The following is a 12,617-nucleotide window of genomic DNA, read 5'->3' as shown; positions in this document are numbered from 1 at the left end:
TAAATAAGTGTGCGCATCCCCAGCCCAGTTGACTATTTGTTATTGTTTTTCTGGCAGTAGTTGACAAGGAAGTTGGTGAGCGTCCTAGTGAACTACCTTGCTAGCAATAATATCATTAGTGAAGCATTAAGTAATACATATCTTAACAAATTGACATTCGATTCAACTCACATTTTCACCATGCTTGACAGAGTTGGGGTCCAACTCCTGGGCTTCATAAGGGTGTTTACCTACATTATTATGTTTATATAAAGTTCTAGGGACATCATGCGATTTATAAATGTTTTAATGAATTCTTATTCAAGAGTCATTGCCAATATCTGTATGGAAGAAATACGTAACTTTATTATGTATAATGTCGCAATTTTAGTAGCTCTCTTCTTAAGAAAAACGTTTCCCACTAATAACGTCTTCTGATTTCAGCTCACCACTACACCAGCTCCCTGAATTATGTCAGTAAATATTATTTTCTAATATTTCTAACATTGCCCGAAAAATAGTTGATCAAGTACATTATGTAACATCTCAGTGTAATATATAGTGTATCTGCCTCTTCAGACTCTGTGTACACTGAAAGGTACATGGGTTCGCCACACGTGTATCCTGGTAGCAACTACAAGGGCTACGAGGCTGCTGATGCCACCAAGGTGGCTGGCAACCTAAAAGAGAAGACCTTCCTTCTAATCCATGGTACAGCTGATGATAATGTTCACTACCACCACTCCATGATGTTGGCCAAGGCTCTGGTAGATGAGGGAGTCCTCTTCCAGCAGATGGTAATTATCTTCAGATTTTTGCATCAGTATATGTTTAGATTTGCTTATCAAAAGTTTAAATTGTTTAAACATTAACTTGAAAAAGATCATTACTATTTTTGAGAGGTCATTATTTATACCAGGGTGGTCCAATTGGCCCATGGGCCGCATGTGGCCCGCAGGCCACTGAGAGCAACAAGCACCTTGGGGTCAGTGACGCGTCTTCTACACGACCTATATATGTAGGTGTTTGTGCAGTCTTTGCTGAATATTTGTCTATTGCTCGCTGTTGCTGAGGTGAGGTGTACTCACTTCTCTGTGTGTGTGCGGGTGACGAATCTCATCTCCTTATGATACTTACCCAACCCCATGTGCTTAGTCGCATATACTTTTGTATCCGTGTATATATAGATTTTGCCCCCCCCCCTCCCCCACAACCTTTTCCCTGGAATTTCACCTGCTTAACAATCCTGAAATTAATAACGACCCTTACCAACCTTATGCTTAAGAAGGTCCTTATTACACTCGTGCTGAAGAAGGTTCTTTACACTCGTGTTGAAGAAGCTCCTTACCACCCTTATCCTAAAGAAAGCGCTACTTACTACATTTGTGTTGAAGGTCCTTCACACCTTCATACTGAAGATCCTACGTGCCATCCTCGTAATGAAGGTGGTAATGTTTGTGTCTCATGATGAAGAAGACCCTTATCATAGTAATTTTGAAGGTCCGTCTTACTACCCTTATGCTAAAGAAGTTTCCTCTCGTAACTCCCTAGTACATTTTGGTGTATAGCTTCCATTTATGTTCCCTTTTTCTGTTTACATAATTTTGAGCAATCTGATGTCTACCTTTTTGGTATATTTAGCTCTCTTAATATGTTAAACTCCTCTGCTCCTTCATTCTTCCAGTGGTATGAGTTTTAGTTCGTTAATCCTGTATATGTTTAGAGGTGAGAGAAATGTAGAGGAAGGAAAGAAATTCTGGGAGATATTGAGCCCTGGAGGTGGGAAGTAGGCCTACAATGCCTTCACTTTAAAGAAGAGGTTAGGGATATTTGCTGTTAGAGTGACTACTAAACTGTCAGTTTAGTGTGAGTAATTGTGAAAGTGTTTTCTTTTATGGGTCACCCTGTCTCCGTGGGAGACGCCCAGCGTGTAAAAAAAATTAAGTGAATGTTTAGGGATGTTTGAAACAAGTTAAGTAATGATTATTTATAAAGACTTTAATGCTAAAATGGGAAACAGGTGTAGAGAGCATAGTAAGAAATTTAGGAGTGGCAGGGGTAAGTGACAAGAGGAATCTTTAATTATGTTTCGGGAAAAGACGATAAATAAGCATACGAGGTATAATACAGTTCATAAGGAGCGCAACTTGATACGCTCTGTATTAATGTATGAAAGACTAATAGGCAGACTTATGAACAAATGTGATTTTAAAGGAGGAACTGATATAGAAGATCGGTATTTAGGAACGACTAATATGTAAGATCGGTATTTAATGGTAACTAAAGTAGAGGAGCAAGTACAGTGAGAATGGTGTTAGTGGGTGAAGTTAAGTGAAAGGTATTGGAGAAGGGGACAGTTAGTGGGAAGTATGAATAATCCTCGGGAGAAAGATTAGTTAGAACGAGAGAAAGTAATAACGAGGGGGTATGGTGTGAATTTATTAATGAGGTACCAAGAGTATGGAGAAGAGATGTGTGTGTGTGTTTATGAGGTCGGATGCGCCAGGGAAGAGCAATGATGAGATTAAGAAAGTAGTTATTCAAAAAAAAAAATTAACATACGAAAAGATTTTACATTGAAATAAAAATGACATAAAGGCTGAGTATATGGAGAGTAAAAACTAAACAAATCAGAAAACGTATTTATCAACTAATTTTGGGTGAAAAATCTTCGGGAAGATGGTCATAGCTGTAAAGAATGAACGCGATTAGCTGTTAAAACTGGAAGTGACGGAAGAGGTACTGTTAAATATAGATAATGATGATAAAGAGGTGGAGAGTTCATGCAGGGAGGAATAGTATCTGGTAAGACAGGAACCTGAGGCGAGTCTAAAGGAAGTCAGACGCAGAGGAAGGATGACATTAATACAGATGATAAAAAGAGCAGAGATTCTATTCTGGAATGGCTAGTACATTTATTTGTTGTATATATAAAAGAAGTGAAGGTACCTAAGGATTGGTAAAGAGCGTTTGTTCCTTTCTTGCACAAGGAAGAAAGGATAAGAGATAGAGAATTATAGGGGAATCATCATCATGTAAATATCTGACAAAGTGTTAGAGGGAAAACATACTATCGAAGATTTTAAAGGAAAGACAAAATATATAATTACTAAACAACAATGTGGAATTAGGACGGAAAAGGAATGAGCAAATTGTTTGTATCAAAACATGGATTTCATGGATTTGAAAAAAAAAATATATACGTGTAAAATAAATACACTGGAATGTGTGTTTCAGATATTGAATTTTCTTTAGGACTTATTTTAAGGATTAATTTTTTTTATACTCGTATGCCTAACATACACGAACACTGAAATAAAGAAAATGAAAGGAAGAACTTACTGAACAAATTAGCACTAATTTTAATCTCAAACTTATCTTACAATTATAGGACCACTGAATATTTTGGCGACGGGTTCCAAAGTTCTCTTTTTGGATGATAAAATTATTCACTCTTGCACCTGTCACTTTCTCAGACTGCTTCCCAGATCACATTGACTTTTATTCATTCATAGCCCAGATCACACCTGACGTTAGACAAGGCATCGCCACCACTCCTGTAAGTTTGAAATGAGAATATTTTGGCTAATTCTTCCATATTTACATAATCGCAATAAATGTTTTCGTTATTTCCATTTGAATTAAGAAAGAATTTTATATTAATACATTTTAAAATTTGTGAACAACCCTTTAACGTAACCATCATTCCTTAACTTGACGTTTCTAAGTTATTCACAACCTGCTAGAACAGCAAATTTACTTATATTAATTTATTAAAATATTAAAGGTTACATGCCGCAGATATCTTGATTACAAAGCAATGCTTTGACAAGATACTCTAGTGCATGACAGTAACAGACTCAGGACATCTACTAGTAGTTTCTCAACACCTCCCTCATGCTAGCCAACATTCGCTGGTAGATCGATTCATTCATTAGCGAACAATGGATCTTGTGGCAGTGCTAGGCTGTGTGCGCAATCTGGCGATACTTCTCTGTCTCTTCTAAAAAGGCAGTGCCAGAAAGAGCCTCAAGGATCTAATCCAGGATATATGACCACATGCCTCCCTTAGAACGACACTTATGAAATGATCACAAGTTCTCTGCACATCAAGGAAATTATTAAGGGCACCTGCGATCGAGCCTCAGGTGTCCAGTCTGCCATCTTTAGCTTCCACTACGGAGGGCAAACTATAAGGTTTGGATCCCCCAGACTACAACACAGAGGGAAATGACCACAGCCGTACAAATCCTGAAAAAGAAGATTATCCGAAGTCCTGATACGCTGATCTGGAACACACGTAAAGGTCTGTGCCCCAGGAGGCGTCCATATGAATAATGTCATGGATCGAGGACGCATCGTTCAGCATGCTAACATCCAAAAGCATCTGGAACGGCTCTAGAGTCTAGAAAATTACCCCTCATATCTAGCATAGAGCAATCTTCATCCCATATTGGTTTGTCAGAAGTGAGGTTACCCGGAGGAAAAAAAAAAATAAGGGGTAGCCACAGATTAGGTAAGACGGAGCAGAGTGGTCTACAACGCATTCTGGGGTGAAGGTCAAGAAGCACAGTGAAGTTGCCCTACAGGCTCACCCAGATGGTCACAGTCTGCAGAAAGGAGAAGCGCAGATAAACCTGACTAATTAATAATAGCATTGACCAAGATAAGCACAGTCTTTGGCAAATGTGTCAGGAAGTGCAGAGGCATACGAAAACTTAGTGAACCCGAGGACAAATCCATTGCCACTGCAAATGGGCATTACATGATATGTGGAAGATGGCTAACGTGATTCCTCTCTAAAAACGCGAGAAATAGTCCCATCAAATTACAGACCAATCAGCCTAACATTAGCAGTGGGAAAATTATTATAATTCATAATAGAAGATATTAGTCTCCAGCAAACCTATTAATGACAAGTTATAGTCCTGAAGGGCACAAATGACTTCGACAGGGGAACCATAATGCCTGGACAATCCCATTGAAAGAGAAAATATATGGAGGGAAAGGAGGTCCAGGTGGCTATCTCCACGAAAAACTTCCATTTCGGGGACGCTAAGAACGGATTCAGACCATTTTACCTTTCCAGCCTGGTATGGGGACGCAAAAGCAGCTTACGTTACATGGCTCCGGAGGGCCACGTAACGTAAGCTAAGTAAAGGAGGAATGGGTGCTGTATTCTTAGTCAAGAAAAGCCGCTGAAATTCTCTATCACAGTAATGTGAACCAGCATTGGGGGGTTACCTTTGAAAAACTAAGCAGCTAGTACCGAATGAATTATATTAAGAAATACGCAAAATTAATCTATTACAAATTGAAATAGTGTATAATAGATGATACTGAGACGTGTAGCGTACATATCTCAGTATCATCTATTATACATGCTAGTTGTACTCCAGGAGTGCCACAGGCCCTTGTATTTAAAATGTGCCTTCAATTCTTCAGAACTTATAGGTATTTAAAATAAGATATTAACATCTTCATAAATATGTTACATTGTCTGTGAAAATTAAATATACCCTTAGCTAAGTTGTGATGGTAATATGTTGTCTTCTTGCTTATCCCTTTCCTTTCCCATGCAGACATACGCAGATGAGAACCATGGCCTGACTGGCGTCAAGGAGCACTTGTACCGCACTATGAACAAGTTCCTCTCAGAGTGCTATCGCCCAACCATCAAAGAGCTCTATTTCCTCATTAAAAAGAAGAAGAAGGAAATTGAGGAGATTGGCTATCTGTAAATATAATGGCGAAAAGGGTAGTAAGACCCTCTGTATTTAATTGAAGATGGATGACTCACCAAGTCTGGATATTTTACAGTGGTCCTCAGTCCTCACAACAGTGACCTCTCTTAAATTAGTGTTAGACATACATGGACATCATTGACTGATGTGAAGGCAAAAGTAGATGATAACCACCTTTTAATATTTAAAAGTGGAAAACTGTCAATCATAAAGCCCCCTTTTTTAGTTGTAAAATGTGTTATGGTGAAACTGAAGTACAATGCATAAAGATTTTTGCATCAATAATATTGGTGAAGATTTAGTAGAGCGCTGTACTGGTTACAGTTGCTAATACAGTCGCATTTTGTTACTGTGACTGTTCTCGCTGGTTACTGATGACACTTTAAAACTACAATAGTCACTAATGATTATAGACCTAATTTATCATATGTTTTTATTTTATTTTAGTTTGTAAATAGAGTATATATGTAAATTTTAGTGACTTGAAATGTCACTAATTCCCCTTTTTAAAAGATTGATAAGTATGTATATAAATATTTATTTTCTCATAGTTCAGAATTAGATTGTAATTCATGAGTAAGTTTGACAATATTATATTCTTGTCAGGAATCGCTACAAGGTTGATCAATTCTTCTGAAAAGTTTTATGTAACTTTATATTTACATTATTCACTTAAAATTTTGTTTAAGGAGTCATACTTTTATAGTCACCAGTTTATCCACTCGAGTGCACGATATGGGTACTGTACTTTATTAACTTTTATTAGTGACCCATTCACCAGAAGATAGAAATAGTTTGACACAATCATTCAGCACGTAACTACACTCATTAATGTTACACCCGGTTTTTTTTTCCTTCATACATGTTCAGAGTTGTCAATAAGAATTTGCTAATAATTCACGTTAAGCGCTCAACTTAAGTGAGTCATTCAGTGCAAGACGTGGTGGAGGCTCGATCCTCCTTCTGCTGAGCACCAGAGAGACGCAGACGCACTTCATGTTTGTACTCAGCTAGATCAAAATATTCAAATAAGATTTTGAATATTTTACAGAAGATTTTAGTATCCGAAATAAACAGATCGGCTGGAAGATGGAGAGTCCCAGGCAGCAACAACCTGGTAAACCTAAAATTCATTCTTGGCTAAAACAGTGGGACTTGAAGTCATTAGTTTTATCGGAAATTAATTTTTATTGGCAACCCTATCTATTTAATATTCTTCTTTTAAATTTGTTAGGCTTTGTTACTATACATAAGCTTGCTTTTCTATATCCTTGTGAAAAAAAGATGACACTAAACTATTCTTATTTAGACAGTGCTGACTTTTAAGCCCCATTCAAATAATGTTCGTGTAAAGAGTTACAATTTCAGTATGTATGATTTCTCTGCCAATAGTCGAAAATACCTGAAGAGTTTCTAGTGTACACCGAAGCGTCGAACATTAGTTACGACCCAGTTTTCTGTTAGTTACAACTATTATACATCATTGCTTCATGTGACAGTGAACTCACATGATAAGTGATGCCACAGTGTCATTAGGCCAAAAATTATATTCATTAGGAATTTCCTTCTCCAGTATTCAGTATTTATGGATAAAAATATGACTGGTGTATTGGCTGTTTGTTTACAGTCGTATGATTTGTATGTGAAAATTTTAAATACTAAGCTTCATTATTAGGCGTAACGTAATTCAGTGATGTACTTATTGTGTTTGATTATAAGTAAATGTCAAAGTATTTTTTTATCAAATAAGGGTAAAAAATATGAAGTAATTTTATATGACTGGTAATTTCTAAATTTTGTACCATAAGAAATGTATGCAGACTGGTTCTGCATTATCATATTTGTTTTTAAAATTGTTGAATGAATACTACTGATAGCAGAGTTTTTATTTAATCTGGTATAGTACTAAAAAATGCATTTGTTAGGGACTACATTGCTAAAAAAATAAAAAGCTGATTTACTCATGGGACCTAAATAACAGCGGCACTGTCAACTTTCGTCTCTTTGATAAGATGAGGCATTAGACAAATGCAACATCTGGGTATCTTTATTGCAGACGTTTCGCCATCCAGTGGCTTTATCAATACAAATTCAAGGACAAAATTGGAAGATAGAACTATTTACAAAAGATTAGGTAATCAATCCCTAACTGTTGGAGATGGCGATGAGCACCGTAGTCGTGAAAAGTCAGACGATTTTTCACGACTACGGTGTTCTTCAACTCCAACGCTGAACCACTGATTACCTCATCTTATGTATATAGTTCTACTGTCTTCCAATTTGGTCATTCAATTTACATTGATAAAACCATTGGATGGCGAAACGTCTACAAAAAAGATACCCAGATGTTGCACATGTGTCTAATTATTCATCTTGTCGGTATTGTATACCATACTGTTGATAGGCACAGAGATATGTAACACAACTGAGAAACTATATGCAAGAGTTGTTATCCACGTAGCAAGACTTTATATGCTCAGTTTTGGAATAGCAGCGATAGATATAAAAAAATCTTGATATAGTTGTTATATAGTGAGCATAAAGTGGTTCCAAGACAGGGTTTTTATCCTGTATCAGGTGTAATATAACTAATTATTTATGATGTAAGTCTCTCTGATCAAACAAGAAATTAAAATGAACTAGTTTCACCGCTGTTCAGTATATTATATAGAATTTATTATAATTGCTAAGATTTCAGGGAAGGTTTGAACTAGTGACAGTAGGCACATATAATTTAAACCTTGATAACATAAGACTGTATGGGCTCCCTTAAGATATCTCTCACATCGGCCTGCCAGTCTCTATTCCCTCACGCCCACATACCTACTCTTCACTATGCAATGTGCCATTACTGTGCATTGTGGTTACCAACCACATGCACGCTCATACCTGTGTTACCTTTTAGCTCATACAAAGTTGGAGTTACTTGTATCAGTTTGAGTTTTGAGTAGTTGTTGACTCAGAGCGTCTGATGCTTACCTAGCAAGATGATATCAAACGTTATTCTGATATATTGTGCATTTTTGTTGTTGTTTATAGGTTTAAATGATCCCCCACATATGTTAACTGTTAAACTATATATGAAAGATGCGAGATATAAACTTGTTAGCTATGGTCCTATATAAGATATATGAGATATATGATATTTTTTGGTTTGGTGTCAAAATAATGTTATATACATTCCAGTGTCTGATGTGCTAATGTTTTTTTTATTTAACTATTCATCCCAAGAAATATATTTTAAATAATGACGAATGAATTTCCGCAAATGCCCAACTTAATAATTTTTAGATATTAAATTTTTTGCACACTTTACTTAAATAATGGTAAAGATATACCATCATTGAAGAATTCATATCTTCAGTAATTTTATTGTTGTTGTTGTTCCTTGAATAAGATACTGTGTCCAGGTCATTCTTGTATCTGTCACTCTCCACAAGTTTAGCATCATTTAGCATCAGGTATCTTAGATCTCAAAATTTCGTCAGTTGTAACCTGGCTGGCTGTGTTATGTTCACAGTTATATAACGTGTATCCTGGACAGTTGTATACAGTTATATAACGTGTATCCTGGACAGTTGTATACAGTTATATAACGTGTATCCTGGACAGTTGTATACAGTTATATAACGTGTATCCTGGACAGTTGTATACACAGTGTAACAAGGGCATTGCCTGGGCAGCTGCGTGGCTCACCCAGTGATACACAGTGACCAGCCTATCATCACTAACAATAAAAGGACCAACAACGATCAATAGTTTAAAGTTAATATTCTACATATCAGTGCATGAATATTTTATACATATTACTTTCCCTTTTCAGAGGAATGCGCCCTTTGACTCTTATATTACAAATCTTTATCATTTAATATTTCTTCGACAATCATATTATAAGTATGCCCATTGTAACATTAATTACTCGGTAGATTTAGACAATGATTTAACATTCTTACACGTCTTGCTTTATTGACATAATTTTTTATAAAATACTAAATGTTGTAGAATTAATAATTATTGTAATAATATGCAATTTCAGAAATATAGTTTACCATTGACTAATTTTATCTGTACACTTTTCGTTTGCTGTTCGTTACATATGGTGTGTATGTATGTGATTATGTATATACAGTTTGTGTGTGCTTGTGCGCGCGTACGTGTATCTGTACATGTTCGACTGTTTTAACCTATTTATTGCTGAGAAGAGTCAAATCTCAGCTCATGGTCCAGCACTGAGCCTCACACTTCTGGTTTCACGAAGTTCATGCCTCATGGGCTCTGTCAGTCTTCTCCTTCGAACTGTATTTAGCTTATGCTTCCTCTACCAATACCCAAAATTGAAAAAACTCTTCTTTATACTCTTGTGGCTTCTTTGCGTTATTAATTAACATGCAGTTATGTTAACTTGTGTCCAATCCCCGCCTTTCAGTCTGCCTGACAAGTTATCTGAATTTCTTGATTATCATGTGAACATTGGGTCTTTTTGGGAGCTTCAGGTTCGGTTCCGTTATTATATTCATGGGAATGCTCTAAAGCTGTATATGTCATACAGCGTTTCGGGAATGTGGAAATCAGGTTTTAGCAAAGGGAAGTTTAACCCAGTTTCTATGATCAAGAGCATTTATCCTTCGAAGCAAGTGTCCAGTACTTGAAGGATTCTGTCCCTTCAGCATCTCATAAGTCTGACTTATCAGGTCTAGACCTTGTGCGTGTGTGTGTGTGTGTGTGTGTGTGTGTGTGCGTGTGTGTGTGTGTGTGTGTGTGTGTGTGTGTGTGTGTGTGTGTGTGTGTGTGTGTGTGTGTGTGTGTTGTACATGCTTCAGCATTCATACATACATGCATTACATACACAGGAAAAGTTACAAGACTAGTCCCTATATAGTGTACATGAGTAAAACACTTATTATAACTTCTACCATGTCCTCCTCTTTAGGACACTAGCCATCTCTGGTTATTACACAGGATTCCTTTGGTTGTAATAATCCTAGTGACTCGTCATGTCCAGCTTTCAGCAGTCCTAGCACAGTTCCTCATCCTTTGTTCATTGATGTGTATACTAGCATAGCATATTTAGTACAAAAAATTCATAGAAGTCAGGATTTTACTTTTGCATTAATTCAAAATATAAACTGAAAGTTACTCAGATTTTATGAATCAAACAAACTCACGCACAGTGTTTGATTATGTGTGTTTAGAGCTCCTCTTGCTTCCCATAGAGGTCAGCTTTCACTGGTGTACATCGGAATTTCGACCGTATCAAATGAGAATGTTAACGCTCTCCTCCCATTCATTTGACTCTCATCCTGAATCTCATATTTTTATATTATTAAATCTTCTAAAATCTTTATTCAAGTATATAAGTTATATTGTTTTTCTTCCTGTATGCCAATTCACTTTTATATTCATAACTATAACAGTGAGCTCCTCTCAGTTGTTTTACAAATCATCTTCGGCCTATTCCTTGGATAATCAAATGTCAACTATTTAAAGTGTTTTATTTCAGTTATGACAGATTCTAAAATTTATTTACTTTGTCAGATGCCTTTAATTAATACAGAAACTCATGGGGTCATGCAATTTGCAGAGATAGCAACAGGTAAATGATAACTCTCCTGGCTACACGCAGTAGTGGGCTAGTACCTAGTAGCAATCCTCCCTAAGCATTTCCTAGCAAAGTTGTAACGTCCTTACAGCCTACAGTCAAGAATTACTTTATATTATATACTATTTAATGTTAAAATATGTTTGAAATTTTTATACATTCTGTATATGTAATTCAGTGTTATGATGCACCATAACTGGTATTATGATATATACTGTATATATGTAGCAGCCTGTTTACAGTTCCTTGATAATATTTGTGAGTGTGCTCTAATATTTACAATATGCATTATTAACAGATGCACTTTGCCCCAGTCTTATGTATTTATACTTCTTAAATTATTATTTTTTTAATATTGTACTAAAAATCACTAGTTTCCTGTCTCCAACAGGGTCTACCTCTTGGTTGGTTGGTGTGCATGACGTGATGATTCTCACTTACCAAATATACATACCTTATTCTGGAACCTGACTCAGTGATATCAGCTATTCACAACAGTTTGGGTGAGAACAGCTGATATGGAGAGGTGTCGTTGTGATTAATTGAATTATACTCAGAAAGTAGTTACTTATTCTTCACAATGTTGTATTTTGTGTATGAATTCTGATAAACTACTAAGAATCCTACCGCCAGTGCCCTAACAGTGGCGGAGGCAGCATTAACAACAAGGTGGGAAACCTAAAGACAGCAGCAACAGCAAGGTGGGAAACCTAAAGACAGCAGTAACAGCAAGGTGGGAAACCTAATGACAGCAGTAACAGCAAGGTGGGAAACCTAATGACAGCAGTAACAGCAAAGTGGGAACCTAATGACAGCAGTAACAGCAAGGTGGGAACCTAAAGACAAGCAGTAACAGAAATAACAAAAAAAGGCACAATACCGTGACTGGAACGATACACAAATAACCCGCACATAAAAGAGAGAAGCTTACGACGACGTTTCGGTCCGACTTGGACCATTGACAATGGTCCAAGTCGGACCGAAACGTCGTCGTAAGCTTCTCTCTTTTATGTGCGGGTTATTTGTGTACAGCAGTAACAGCAAGGTGGGAAACCTAATGACAGCAGTAACAGCAAAGTGGGACAGCTACAGTACCCTGCTGCTGATGTAGGATATTCAGTCTATGATGTTTTAAGAACTGCTGAGCGATAATTTAATGACAAGGAAGCTATGTAAACGATCTCGTATTATACTGCACGTCCCAAGCAGTGTCATACATATCTTGAAAACTCGGATGGCTAAGCTTAGTTCCCTGTTAGGCAGAAATATCCTGAATATTACATGCTAATTTTCAA

The 12,617-nt window shown here is 36.7% G+C and overlaps 1 protein-coding gene across 3 annotated transcripts in view; it reads left to right on the top strand.

Annotated features, from left to right (window-relative positions):
- Nucleotides 1-9,364, top strand: part of Dpp10 (Dipeptidyl peptidase 10) — a 470,951-nt gene extending 461,587 nt beyond the window's left edge. For all 3 annotated transcript variants that reach the window (XM_070092527.1, XM_070092528.1, XM_070092526.1), the window contains 2 exons: nucleotides 559-776; nucleotides 5,562-9,364. In XM_070092527.1, coding sequence (XP_069948628.1) covers nucleotides 559-776; nucleotides 5,562-5,720 — 377 coding nt within the window. In that variant the 3' untranslated portion in view covers nucleotides 5,721-9,364. The remainder of the gene's footprint in view (nucleotides 1-558; nucleotides 777-5,561) is intronic.
- Nucleotides 9,365-12,617: the final 3,253 nt, after the last annotated feature.

The sequence above is a fragment of the Cherax quadricarinatus genome, chromosome 39 (genome assembly GCF_038502225.1).
Source record: "Cherax quadricarinatus isolate ZL_2023a chromosome 39, ASM3850222v1, whole genome shotgun sequence".
In the NCBI taxonomy this organism is placed as follows: Eukaryota; Metazoa; Arthropoda; class Malacostraca; order Decapoda; family Parastacidae; genus Cherax; species Cherax quadricarinatus.
The sequence above is the reverse complement of the archived record's forward strand: the minus strand, read 5'-3'. Positions and strand labels throughout refer to the sequence as shown.